Source organism: Typopeltis vanoorti, chromosome 23, assembly GCF_054136105.1.
Source record: "Typopeltis vanoorti isolate ZY-2024b chromosome 23, IOZ_Tvanoo_1.0, whole genome shotgun sequence".
NCBI classification, from domain to species: domain Eukaryota; kingdom Metazoa; phylum Arthropoda; class Arachnida; order Uropygi; family Thelyphonidae; genus Typopeltis; species Typopeltis vanoorti.
Genome location: NC_143571.1, coordinates 68,014,646 through 68,027,699, shown reverse-complemented (window position 1 = coordinate 68,027,699; position 13,054 = coordinate 68,014,646). Strand labels below are relative to the sequence as shown.

The 13,054-nt window shown below is 37.0% G+C and overlaps 1 protein-coding gene across 1 annotated transcript in view; it reads right to left on the bottom strand.

Moving 5' to 3' along the window:
- The window catches only part of LOC150093930 (leucine-rich repeat-containing protein 58-like), a 65,317-nt gene that overhangs the window by 30,467 nt on the left and 21,796 nt on the right, over positions 1–13,054 (bottom strand). The window contains exon 2 of the mRNA XM_090412665.1: positions 11,375–11,591. Within this exon, the coding sequence (XP_090268791.1) occupies positions 11,375–11,591 (217 nt within the window). The remainder of the gene's footprint in view (positions 1–11,374; positions 11,592–13,054) is intronic.

The following is a 13,054-nucleotide window of genomic DNA, read 5'->3' as shown; positions in this document are numbered from 1 at the left end:
ATAACTATCTCAGGCAGCATGTAAAGAAAGGCATGCAAGGATCAAGAGTTCTAGATCTAATCATTTCATCAGAGGATGTAATTGTTAGAGGGGTTTCAGATTTTCCTCCAGTTGGTGAAAGTGGTCATGAAGTAATCACCTGTGTTGTGGCTAGTCATATGCAGACTTTTTGAGAGGAAAGGATATATGTGGAAATATAAGGCCTGTGATTATGACAAGCTTAGGAGACAACTTTGAGCTATAACATGGAACAAGGAGTTAAGCTTTAAGGAAATAAATGCTGCATGGGAACTTACAAAGAAATACATAACAGCATCAATGTACGAATGTATCCCAAAAAGGACAAAAGACTGAATAAGGTAGGTGTAAAATGGACGAATATGGAGCATAAGCATGAAATCTGGAAAAAGAAAGTACTTTGGAAGAAGTACAAGATGAATAATGGTAATCAGTTACATGAAGAATATAAAAGAACAAGCCAGGAGAGTGACTCAGTTAGTAAGGAAAATAAAAGTAGAGTAAGAGCAGAAATTGGCAAATCAGACTAAGAAAAATCCTAGTTTTAGATATGTGGCAAGTAGAAAGAAAAATGATCATGGAAAGATGAAGGGATGAAAGAAATTGGTAGAATGGTAACTGCTGCAGAAGACATTGTTAAGGTATTCAGTGATCAATTTATAAGGGTGTTTCATCCTGATCAGGATGGAATCATGAGGAACTTAAGTGTAGAGGACAGCTTAATTGTGAGTGAGCAAGAGGTTTTTGAGGAAATAAATAACCTTGATGTTAATAAGGCAATAGGATTTGATGACATATCACCACACATCTTAAGGGAATGTTCCAGGGAACTGGCAGTGGCATTGGCATGCCTGTTTAATAAAAGTTTTGCAACAGCACAGGTTCCAAGGGAGCAGAAAGAGAGTAAAATTGTTCCAATGCATAAGGCTGTAGCTTCAAATTATAGACCGATCTGTATATATCTGGAGTTGTGGTGAAGGTCCTGGAGAGATTAGTGAGAGAAGCAGGATACAGAAATGGGTTGATAACAGCAGTATTCTCTGTGGTTATCAGCATGGAGAGGAGATCATGTTTCACTAACTTATGTATTATAACAAGTTGATAAATACCTTGGACAAGGGAGATGCATATACAGTGGGATACTTGGATTTTGCAAAGGCTTTTGATAGACTTCCACATGACATGCTCTTAAAAAAATGAAATAGATCTGATTGGATAACAGACTTCTGTGTTGGATCAATGACTGGCTGTCAGATAGGTATCAGAAAGGCGTATATGGGGGCGCAGTATCTCGAAAGAGAAAGGTCACCAGTGGTGTACTGCAGGGGTCAGTTTTGGGGCCATTGATGTTCAATTTGTACGTTATTGACATTGGGTTGGGTTTAACTAGTGATAACCAGCTGTTTATGGATGATGCAAAACTGGGGAGAGCAATGCAGTCAGGCTGATGTTAATGCCTTACAAGAGGACTTGAATAGATTTTATGAATGGGAAGGTAAGTGGAACTGTTATTTCAATATTGTGAAGTGTAAGGTTTTGAAATTTAGTGGGGAAACTTTAACAGAAATAGAGGAGATGAGAGATCTAGGAGTGATGGTGGACAAGGACCTGAAATTCAGGGACTACATTGCACAAGTTGTGAAGACATCACATCGAATAATGGCAATGATGCAGAGAACCTTGACATGCAGAAATAGGGAGGTTATGATTCCATTGTATAAGGCTTTGATGAGGCCTCATATGAATTATTGTGCACAGATTTGGTCGCCGAGTTTTCATGGTGATGAGGATATATTGGAAAGGGTACAGAGAAGATTCACAAAAGCAGTCAGTGGTCTATGGAACGTGGAGTACGAGGACAGATTGAGAGAATGTAAGTTGCAGAGCCTCATGAACAGGAGGAAGGGGGGGGGGGGGTATGACTGAGACATATAAGCTTGTTAGGGGTTGTTATCAGGTAGACATGGAAGAGATTTTTCATAGAATGGGAGAGGTAAGTAGAACAAGAGGCCATTGCTGGAAACTGTATAAGGAGGGTTTGAGCAAGGGAGTGAGAAGCAGGTTCTTTGCATGGAGGGTGGTTGGTGAGTGGATGCATTGCCTGAGTGTTGTGGATGTGGACACATTGAATCAGTTTAAGATGTGATTGGATGAGCATTGTATGCAATAGTGAGTACCTCCCACGATGAGTCTCTGACTCAATGGAGATTAAATGTTAATAATAATAATAATAGTTTATTCACAATATGAGACAATGTGAAAAGGGAAAAGATTTACATTAAAAATTAAAGATTGCAAATGATGTCTTCCAAGTCTCTCTATCTTGAGCTAACTGATAGATGTCAGAGTTTTACTCAGTCCATTGATGGTTTCACAGATACAACAGGCGATGTACTGCCAAAGTAGTTTGCATGGTCTTCCTCTATGGCAATTGCAATCTTCTGGTTTGTACAGGAATTAATACACCTACATACTGGAATGGAATCAGACAAATTCAATTAGCATACAGATGTTGCTGGAGTACTTAAGCTAGATAACTGAGAGAAGATCTCCACATAGTCTTTTAAGGAAGGCATAGATATCTCCAATATCTAATGTCCAAGCCTCATCCTCTTATGGTACATAAGAGGATGAGGCTTGGACATTAGATATTGTATTTATTCAGTATCCAAGTAGGTGGCTACTGAATAAATTAAGATGGGCTGGAAATTTGGGATTCAGCTAACGAAACTGTATTCTTATTGTCTTAAACCAAAACAAAATGATAGCACATAATGGAATTTTATGCCAGCTGTGGTGTCATAGTTAAAATGGTACACACTGTTTTCATCATGGAACCAGGACAAACAGTGAAATGTCAGCTACTAGAATAACTCTAGAAAAGAAGCAAAACTGACGAAGTAATGAGAAGAACCAAGTCAACATGATTGGTGTCACCAAAATGAAGAATACAACAGGTGAAATTTTACTAAATAATAAATACAAGATGTTACATGCAGGCAACAGTGATCAGAAAAAGGAGAGAATATCTATAGTATTTAACAATAAACACAAGGACAATCTTCCTGAATGGCAGGCAAGATCAAATACAGTGATATGGACAAATCAAATAGAGAATTGAACAATGAAACATTGTTCAATTGTCTATTATGCCTGGAGTCCCACAGAAGGTTCTACTAAGGAAGAAGAGAAGGAATTTTTTGAATTATTAGGGAATGCAGCTGACACAATGAAAAAAATTGGTCTTGTTGGAAATCTAAACAGTAGAGTGGGAAATTAATATTTCCCACTCTACAGGCACATAGAAATGCTTTGGGAAAATTTGAAGAAAAGAGCAAAGCTAATAATAATGATAAGCACCTCTTGGATTTCTGTTCAGGATATGGACTACTCATTAATACCAAGACTCAACATAAAGATGTGCCTCATATTCACATGAAGAGAGGATAAGAAATTATGTTATTGTTGACAGACTAAACATTACACTGATTTAGGATCTACAGGGAGCTGAAATAGGAAATTATCACCATTCAGTTTTGAGCAAGATAAAATAAATATCATGTTGAAAATAATGGTGCACTCAGGAAGTTAAAGACACCGTCATGGAGAAGAAGAACGCATAATGAAATTTTCAAGCAGGTAAATCCACATGTGCTCTGAGAAAATACAGAGAAAAATGTAGCTATAAGTCATATGAAGACAAAGACTTTGGTAAGAATATAGAAGATAAATATCAGAATGGTGACAAAATGTTCTGTAAGCTATTGAAAACTCAGAAATGGAGGAAAGTACACTGTAAAACAAATCAGAGATAAAGGTGATATGAAATCTGAAAAAAAAAAAAAGATGTTCTATGTGTCCAGAGTAAATGCTTTCAAGCATTGCTAAATGAAACAAGTGACAACAGAAAAAGAAAATATTCAAGAGGAATGCAGTCAGAAGTACACATTGATACTAGAGGTAGAAAAAGCTATCAAATATTGGAAATGTCGAAAGGCAGCTGGAGTAGATGTTATTCAGCCAAAAATGCTCAAATGATATAAAATTTTATAACACCTGCACTGCATAATCCAGAAGTCATGTTAAAAGGTTGAATTCCAGATGACTGGGGCAGGCCCTGATAGTAGTAAATCTATAATTATTATTACCACCCCAAGACCTCGTGGAGTCAGACTCATCTGGGAGGTCCTTTTATCACACACACAGCTCATCATACCATGTTTTAAGCACATTCAAACTCTTTGCAGACACCACATTCTCAGGCAAGGCATTCCAATCATTCACAACTCTGCACGAAAAAACCTACCTCTCACTCCCCTACTCACACCCTCTTTATACAGTTTCCAGGGATGATCTCTGGTTCTCCCCTGATCTCCGACTATTCTCTGTAAAACTTCTCCAGCATCGATCCTATAACAACCCCTTACCAACTTGTAGGTCTCTATCCTATCTCCCCTCTTCCTCCTGTCCACCAGACTCTGCAAATTACACCTTCTCAATCTTTCCTAATACTCGACATTCCAGAGGTCAGAAACTATCTTAGTCAGTCTCTTTTGGACCCTTTCCAACATCTCTTCATCCTTCTGAAAACCAGGTGGATGGATGGATGGGCACAATAGTCCATGTGTGGCCTAATCAAAACCTTAAACAACGGAACAAGAATCTCCCTACTTCTACATGTCGGCATCCTCTGCACCATTCCAAGAAGCCTTTGTGTTGTCTTCATAATTTTGGCGATGTGTCCCCTAAATTTTAGATCCTTATCCACTATCACCGCCGGATCTCTTATTTCCTCTACCTCCAACAATATATTCTCACCAAGCATTAATTCTGCATCCCATCTTTGTTTTCCAAATTTTAAAACCTTACAGTTTGCAACAACGAACTCACATCCCCATTTCCATGCCCAATCACTCAATCTATTCAAGTCTTCCTGTAAGGCCACAACCTTCACTACACTTCATGGTTCGTCCCAACTTTGCATCATCTACAAACAACTGAATATCTCCATCCAAATCTTCACCTACATCATTAATATACAAGTTAAACAGTAATGGACCTAAAACAGACCCCTGAGGCACTCTACTAGTGACTTTCCTTTTCCTGGATATCGCTCTCCCATACACAACTTGTTGATACCTATCAGATAGCCAGTCTCCAATCCAATGCACTAATCAAATATCCAACCCCATCTGCTCTAGTCTGACTGTCAACCTATAATGAGGTACTCTATCAAAAGCCTTTGCGAAACCCAAGTATATTACTGTGTATCCTTTTCCTCTGTCCAAGGAAGCAGTCACTTTATTGTAGTAAGTAGATTACTAAAACATGATCTCCCTTTAGCAAATCCATGCTGTCCATCAAAGATAATACCATTGTTATCAACCCAACTTTGGATCCTAGTTCTCACAAGCTTCTCCAACAACTTAACCACAACACCTGACACACAGATAGGCCTATAGTTTGATGCTTGAGTTCGATCACCTCCTTTATGAAGTGGCACAATCTTGCCCTCCTTCCATCCTTAGGAATTTGACTGAGTGCAAGACTCATATTAAAAAAATATGTCAAGGCAGGTGTCAACTCCCTAGCACATTCTTTCAGAATACGCGATGATATATTATAAAGGCCCACAGCCTTATTAACATCTGGTTTACTCAATTCCCCATGCACCTCTAGCTCACCTACAGTCAGTCTCTCCTCCCCATCATCAACTGCTCTCAATCCCTCCATGAAGTCACATTCACAAGATTGAAAGATCTTTATGAACTGTTCATTAAGTATCTCCACCACACATCCTACCTTCAAGGGTCAGGTGCGGCACTATCCAGGTATTTGCTTATGCTTGGAATCGCCGAACTTTATATAGTTTCTATATTCAGCATGAAACTCTGAGTTTCTTATTCGGCTAAGAAACAATATAGGATATAATATCCCTTAACTTAAATAAGTTCATGTCGCTGAATTGAAGCCTTTGGCTCTTCATTATTATTAACTCTTTTCTTATTTACTTGGCTAATTTGATTGTACGTTTCATTATCACCACCATCCACATTACCTGGTCTATAACAACATCCCACCAAGTATTTGATTCTATTCATCTCTATCTCACACCATACTGCATCAAAACCACTGGCACTATTTCCCTCTTGCATCTCTACTTTATATGGACATAACTCTTTCATCAATAGCACTCCCCCTCCCTTTTTACCCCTTCTGTCCTCACGAAATACATCATACCCTTCTATCTCTATTCCTGTCAGGATGTCATCATCTTCCAACCATGTCTCACTTATTCTGACAATCTTTGGGTGAACAGACGCAATCAGTGCAACCATTTCATCTGCCTTGTTTCTTATACTTCTAGCATTTGTATACAAACACAACAGCTCATTTCTGGATCTACAGCTAGTTCCATTGATACCACTCACTCGATGTGATCTCTCCATGCTCAATTGGGGCTATTTCCCTTTCTGATTCTTCATTTTAAAACCTTTTCAATTCCAACTGTTTCCTCTTGATCCTTGGTCATCCCATTCCTTTCCTGCCTACACATGCTCACCTCCTCTTGGAGCATCCACCTTTCTCATGCTGTGTACCTCTGTCCACCCTGAGCCACCCCATTTCCCTGCTTCTCTTGCACACCCATTCTCTCATTTTCTATACTCATACCACTCACTTCCCCATTCATAACCACCTCTTCAATCTCTCCTGTCTTACTCTCCCGCTCTTCCACATCACTTCCCACTTGATATGATTCATTCTCTCTATTCACTTCTCTACCTTCCAGCAGCAGTCTCTCCAAGTGACTCACACCATAACCACTCAAATGCAATCTATCGCTCCCATACGGCTCACTTCGTCCCTCAAACTCATTCCACACATTAACAAACTGTACTCCCATCTCCTCACACATTTCAGCCAGCATATCATTCATAATCCTTGCTCTCCACCTCATTTCACCACAGTCATACCTAGGCAACACGCTAACTACCCTTCATGTCACACTATTCTCTTTTAACCTTCTAAGCGGCCTCCTGATATCCATTCTGACACACTCTTTGTCCTCTCTCAAATCATTCATACCTATTAATACTATTAACTCTTTTGCTCGCTCCTGCCTCATATCCAATGCCTCAATCACTCTACTTATTTTAGCGCCTGGAAAACATACCTTGTGCATTTTATCTTCCAGCACACCTTTAATAATGGAGTCGCCATACAACGCCATTCGCTCATCTTTCGTTAAATCTTTCATGCCATCATTATTTATTTTAATAGTTTTTACCCGAATTTTCTTAATTTCATTCGCATCCATTTCATTTCTTGCCTCATCCAATCCATTTCAACTTCCGAATCTTGCGACACATTCTCTCTATCATTCAATATTTTTAACTTTCTAACTCTCGACCCCCTCTTCTCACTTTCACTCTCATTCATCCTTCTTTGTTTCCATACTTAAATAAAAGAGGACATAAAACAATGTAAGAATAACAGAGGACTTTCTTTACTGAGAAAATCAGAAAAGATTCATGCAAGCATACTTGAGATGAGGCAAAGCAAAATTGTGGAAGGAAAACAAACTTGAAAAGGCTGGGTTTGGTTGATTTTCACTTTCAGGCAAACAGTTGAGAAACCACAGAAATATAACCAGGATCTGTATCTGGAAAATGCATATAAGAAAGTGTCAACAGAAAAACTAGTCAAAACACTACAATTATATGGTGTAAACAGGACAGTATATATTGAGCAATACACAATCAAATTTGAGTTGTAAGTCAGCAGTTAGAACTAAAAGAAATATAGGAAGATTGTTTGATGAAATCAGGTGTGTGTGGCAAGAATGCACATTATCTTCACTGTTATTCATCATCTATATTGACCACATAATGAAGGAAAGTGGAATAAGACCTGATATCAAAATTGGAGATGTTAATCTCAGCTCTTACTTTATTGCAGATAATGTTCTACTTCTAAATAAATACAGTAGAAGTCTGAAGGATGTCATAACTAAATTGAACAACTGCTATAACAAATTTGCCATGAAAAACAGCAATAAAAATAAAGACTATGAAAATAATGAAGATGGAAAATTAAATAAAAACAAATAACAGAAGTAGCAAAGCTACCATCATAGGGACTCAAATGAATAAATTTATATGAAATAAGAGAATTTAGTCAAAACACTAGCAGCTACAAAGGTATTCAAAACCAACTTACTCTTATGGATCTCAGAGCTAAGTTAGAAATAAAATGTTTTGATCAAAGACCGGAAACAACAGATAAGAGTTCTGAGAAAAATTAGAGAAGTGAACTGATGGGCAACAATCACAGAATCATTAAAAATTAAAATATTATGAAGGAACTTGACATTGTTGGTATTCAGAAGTGTGTGAGCAGAGCTAATCTAAGTCTAAGTCAGTTAATCAGAATGAGAGAGAGGAAGGATCAGCTAAACAAGTGTTTATGGCCAAGATAGCAAGAAAATACCTAGAAGATAACCAAAATCTTAGTTTTTTTTATACAGTAAGAAGTGCCTTAGAGTACCAAAAAATGCTGGCCTGATTGGCCAAGTGGTTAGCGTATCCGCTCTCCAGTCAAAAGGCTGCAGGTTCGAATCCCGCTGTTGGCATGGATGTTTGCGATTGTCTGTGAAAATACTAGTGGTGGTGGTTGGCAGTAGATGGCATTGGTGTAGATATGAAAGTAATTGAAGTTGATGGAGTGGTGGAGATGGAAACTTGTAGATTAGATGCACTCCCTTAATGAGTCTGACTCCCTGAAGGTGTCACATAATAAGTTCTGACAATATCGAAGTTCTGAGAGGCAACAGATTAATTTGGAGAAAAGCTGTCAATAGTACGTTAGAAATTATGTAAATTTTTCAAGTAGTAGTGTCATAATATCCTGTACACCCTCTGCAGGTACAAATACCAACCACTGAATTAGAAACATTTATTTAAAATCGTGTGGGACCTCCTTTAACCCAAATTACAGTACGTATGCATTTGACAGATTCCACAGGACGTTGGATTGCATCTACAATGTACCAAGTATTCACCAGAAAGTCCTTTAAATGCTGAGGTTTGATAGATGAGGACTTTGCACTCAGATCTGTTTTTCTAAAATGTCCTATTATTCTCAACGGGGTTCAGATCAAGGCTTTAGGGTGGTCAGGGAAGATGGAAGTCGCTGTCATCCTTGCTGAATAATTTTTGCATGTACAGTAGCATTGTCATTTATAAAATGTTTCTAATTCAGTGGCTGGTATGTGTACATAACGGGAGTTTGATTATGTTACTTTAGCAGACTATCATAATAGCTTTGCACAATCTACTCCTAAGATTAATCCTAATTTTGCAGGATTGTAGAACATGGCACAGATATGTGTTTGTGAAAGGCTTTGTTTATTTATAGGTAAAAATTAAAGAGCAGTCACTATTATTCTTGAACTAGTTGTAATAAATCTCGTACAGCAGGTTGAAATTAATTCTTCTTGGAACACCATAATTAGTGTATTCTAGATGAGGATCATCACATGATGCTTATCCTGTTTGTGATTATTCTCATAAAAATCTTGATCTATGTTCATTAATAACAAGGGCAGCCCTTGAGACACAAATAACAAATGTTTCCCTTTCTTTTTTTTTTTTTTTTTTTTTTTATAGAGAGCAATTGACTTCACATAGTTGTATCTCTTTTGTATCCCATAATTTTTTCTCCATGGATGTGTATTAGATTACAATGTAGATCATATTCTGTCCTTGAGCTTGTACAATGTCATGAATTATGACAAAAACAAATTTACATATGAAATATCTTTATCACCCTGCTAGAAAATGAAAATCCTTGTGATATTCATGTTAGAAACAGCACTGAGAAAGGAATAAAATATTATTTAATTTTTCCAATATTTCATCTCGGTTACCAACACATTGTCAGGTAGTACAGTATGAAACTTGTAGCGCACAGACATGCACGCACGCATGCACACAAAGGCAACACAAAACCGTATCTAAAGCATGGTCTGCAAGGCTAGATTATAGTCATGAATGCAGATGTATTTTTTGTGTTCTTCCATACAGATGTTGGCTGATCATCCTGTCGGTTCATAGTAGGCCAACTTGTAGATACAGGGCACTTTGTATACTCCAGGCACAGAGAGGAGAGGGCTGATCTTTGGTGGAACATGTAAGGTTAGAAAGCTTTTAGTGGGCTTGAAAGCTGTGCAGAGACTGTATTTCTTTAAGATGCTGGCTATTTTTTCTGAAGTGCCTCAGACATTGGGGATGATGATACCTTCACATTTATGCTGCAAGTAGATAACGCAGTTAGTCCTCGATCTATGATATATACGACTAATGACCACTTGTACTCAGGCCAGCCTTCCCATTAATACATTCACCAAATACTACTAATGATATTTCACATATGTGTGTGCACGCACACAACACACACACACACTTTTGTTTGCTCAACACATGGTAAAATAGTGAAGAAAAAGTTTGTCAGTACAGAATAAATGACTTATCAAAATTCGACTTCAAGCCTGTCATTTATAATAATATATTAACGTTCCATTTATACATCTTGATGTCACCTCACTCCATGTTTTCTGTACAATGCAAGTTATATTCTTTACACAGGTATGAGGGTTTTTTCGCCCTCAGTACAACTTAACAATAGCCATAACGAATACCTTGAAGGCAGCAATAACATTCCAGTCCATCGGTTAAAGGAGTGAGGCATTATTCAGTGAATGTGTTAATGGGACAAACGTCATAAATACAAGTGATTGTTAGTTGCATACATCATAAGTAGAGGATCGAGTGCATTATGATACCAAATTCTTACAAGAATCCTCTGGATGACTTTTATTGCAGTGTCATCAATGGAAGCTACCTCAATGGCAGAAATCATTTCCATATACAAAGTGAGAAAATGACATATCACCATATGTCATTTTCATATATTATTTTTCTAATATATTTCATATATTAGTAATATTAAATAATATTTTATTCCTTTCTCAGTGCTGTTTCTAACATGAATATCACAAGGAATTCCATCTTCTAGCATGGTCATAAAGATATTTCGTATGCAAATTTGTTTTTGTCATAATTCATGACATCATACAAGCTCAAGGAGAAAACATGCTCTGCATTATAACCTAATACATCTCCATGGAGACAAAATTATGGGATACAACTATGTGAAGTCAACTGCTCTCTATAAAAAAAAGTAGCATGGTCAAAGATATTTGGCATGCAATTTGTTTGCTTGCCAAACAAACTGGAATGTAAATTCAAATACAATGATAACTATATTCAGTAACTTAAAAAAGTAAAAATGTCACCTCAACAAGTCCTCGTAATGTCACTATTTCAGGTGGCAAAGTAGTAAGCTGATTTTTATGCAGTGCCAAAGATCTGAGTTGCCTAAGGCATGAAATTGAAGAAGGCAAGCTTTGGAGTTGGTTTTCACACAATACAAGTGCCTGAAGATATTGAAGTTGTCCCATTTCTGCAGGAATTTCTTTTAAACAATTTCCTCCAAGATATAACACTTCCAGCCTGAAATTCACATAATTGTCAGTGCTCTGATGAGTAAATATCAATGCATATTTCTAATGACTGTTTACTGCTGAGAAACATGAAATATTCTGCCATTAACTAGCTAAAATTCTGAAGATCCAATAATGGCACCCTTCTTTCCTTAAATAATATTTTTATATTAACTAATACCATTAGTTAGCATGAATAAAAAATAGTTCATAAAAATATGAAAACACAAATATGAACAAAAATAAAAAGATTTGAACTTAGTTTGACCTGCATGCATGCACAAAGAGAAGCTTAAATTCTTTGTAGGTGTTGTTGGGGTTGATGAACGTAGGGAGCTAACTCTCCAAAATATTAGACAATCAGTTCCAGACTACCAAGAAATGATAAGCCTGCATTCTCTAAAAATTAAAGAAATATGAAAACTACAAAAAAAGTGAACTCTATACTGATAATACTTTATCTGAGCCTTTTTTTTGAAGGAAGATGTGTTAATGTTAGTCCATCTCAGATAAGTAACAATTATTTTTCTAGAAAACTTTATCCTTCAACATAACGAACAGAACCAGAATTTATATTCTATTGTCATCAATATTCTATCCAAGGAGTCCAAAGAGCGTATCACAGGAGGGCACTCTATTCTACTCTGATACATTTCACCGTCTACCCTACTCAATCCTTCAATTACACACAATGGCATTACTACTACTACCACTGTCAACACACAATGCCATTTACCTTTTCTCTTCTTTGCTTATTTCATCTATTGCTATCCTTCAGAAGTCTTCTCTCTTGTGTATTTCCTGAAGAACACAATCTGCAGTTGTTCAAATCCAATATTAACAAGCTTCTTTATCTTCAACTTTCTTCCCATCCACCATGTATAAACCTTTCTGTAAAATCCCCACAGTAACCTAAATGCATATCATATCATATTTTCAATCAACAAATGTCTCCTGTGCAGTGCTATTTTGTAGAGCAATATCCAATTCCAGCAAAATTAACACAAATCATCACCATTTTTCAATTTCATTGAGATCAATGAGTAACTCCAGTGTATCACTTCCTGCCATATATTTCTTCAGTGATAACTATTATGCCTAATTCTTTCATATTTACAGTGGTATACTGGGAAATTGGGGTTTCCCTATGGCAAATGATATAGAATCTCTTGTGGGTACTGCATGCAGCAGTAGGAATCACAGATAGAGAGTGTAGTTGCTGCAGCTACACTGTCTATCAACAATCACGACTGGTTAGAATTACAGTTTAGCCAGATAAAAAAAGTGTATGACACTAATTCACATTCAGATAAAAATCCCTTAAAGATTTTCTGTACAGTAAAAAACATTTATACCGATATTTCTGACCAAATGACATAGTTGCATTATTCTCATGACTTCCATAGTAGAATCACGAGGATGATGCAATATTTTCCATTCAGCTGAAAGACTGGGGTTGTAATTCTGTCATGA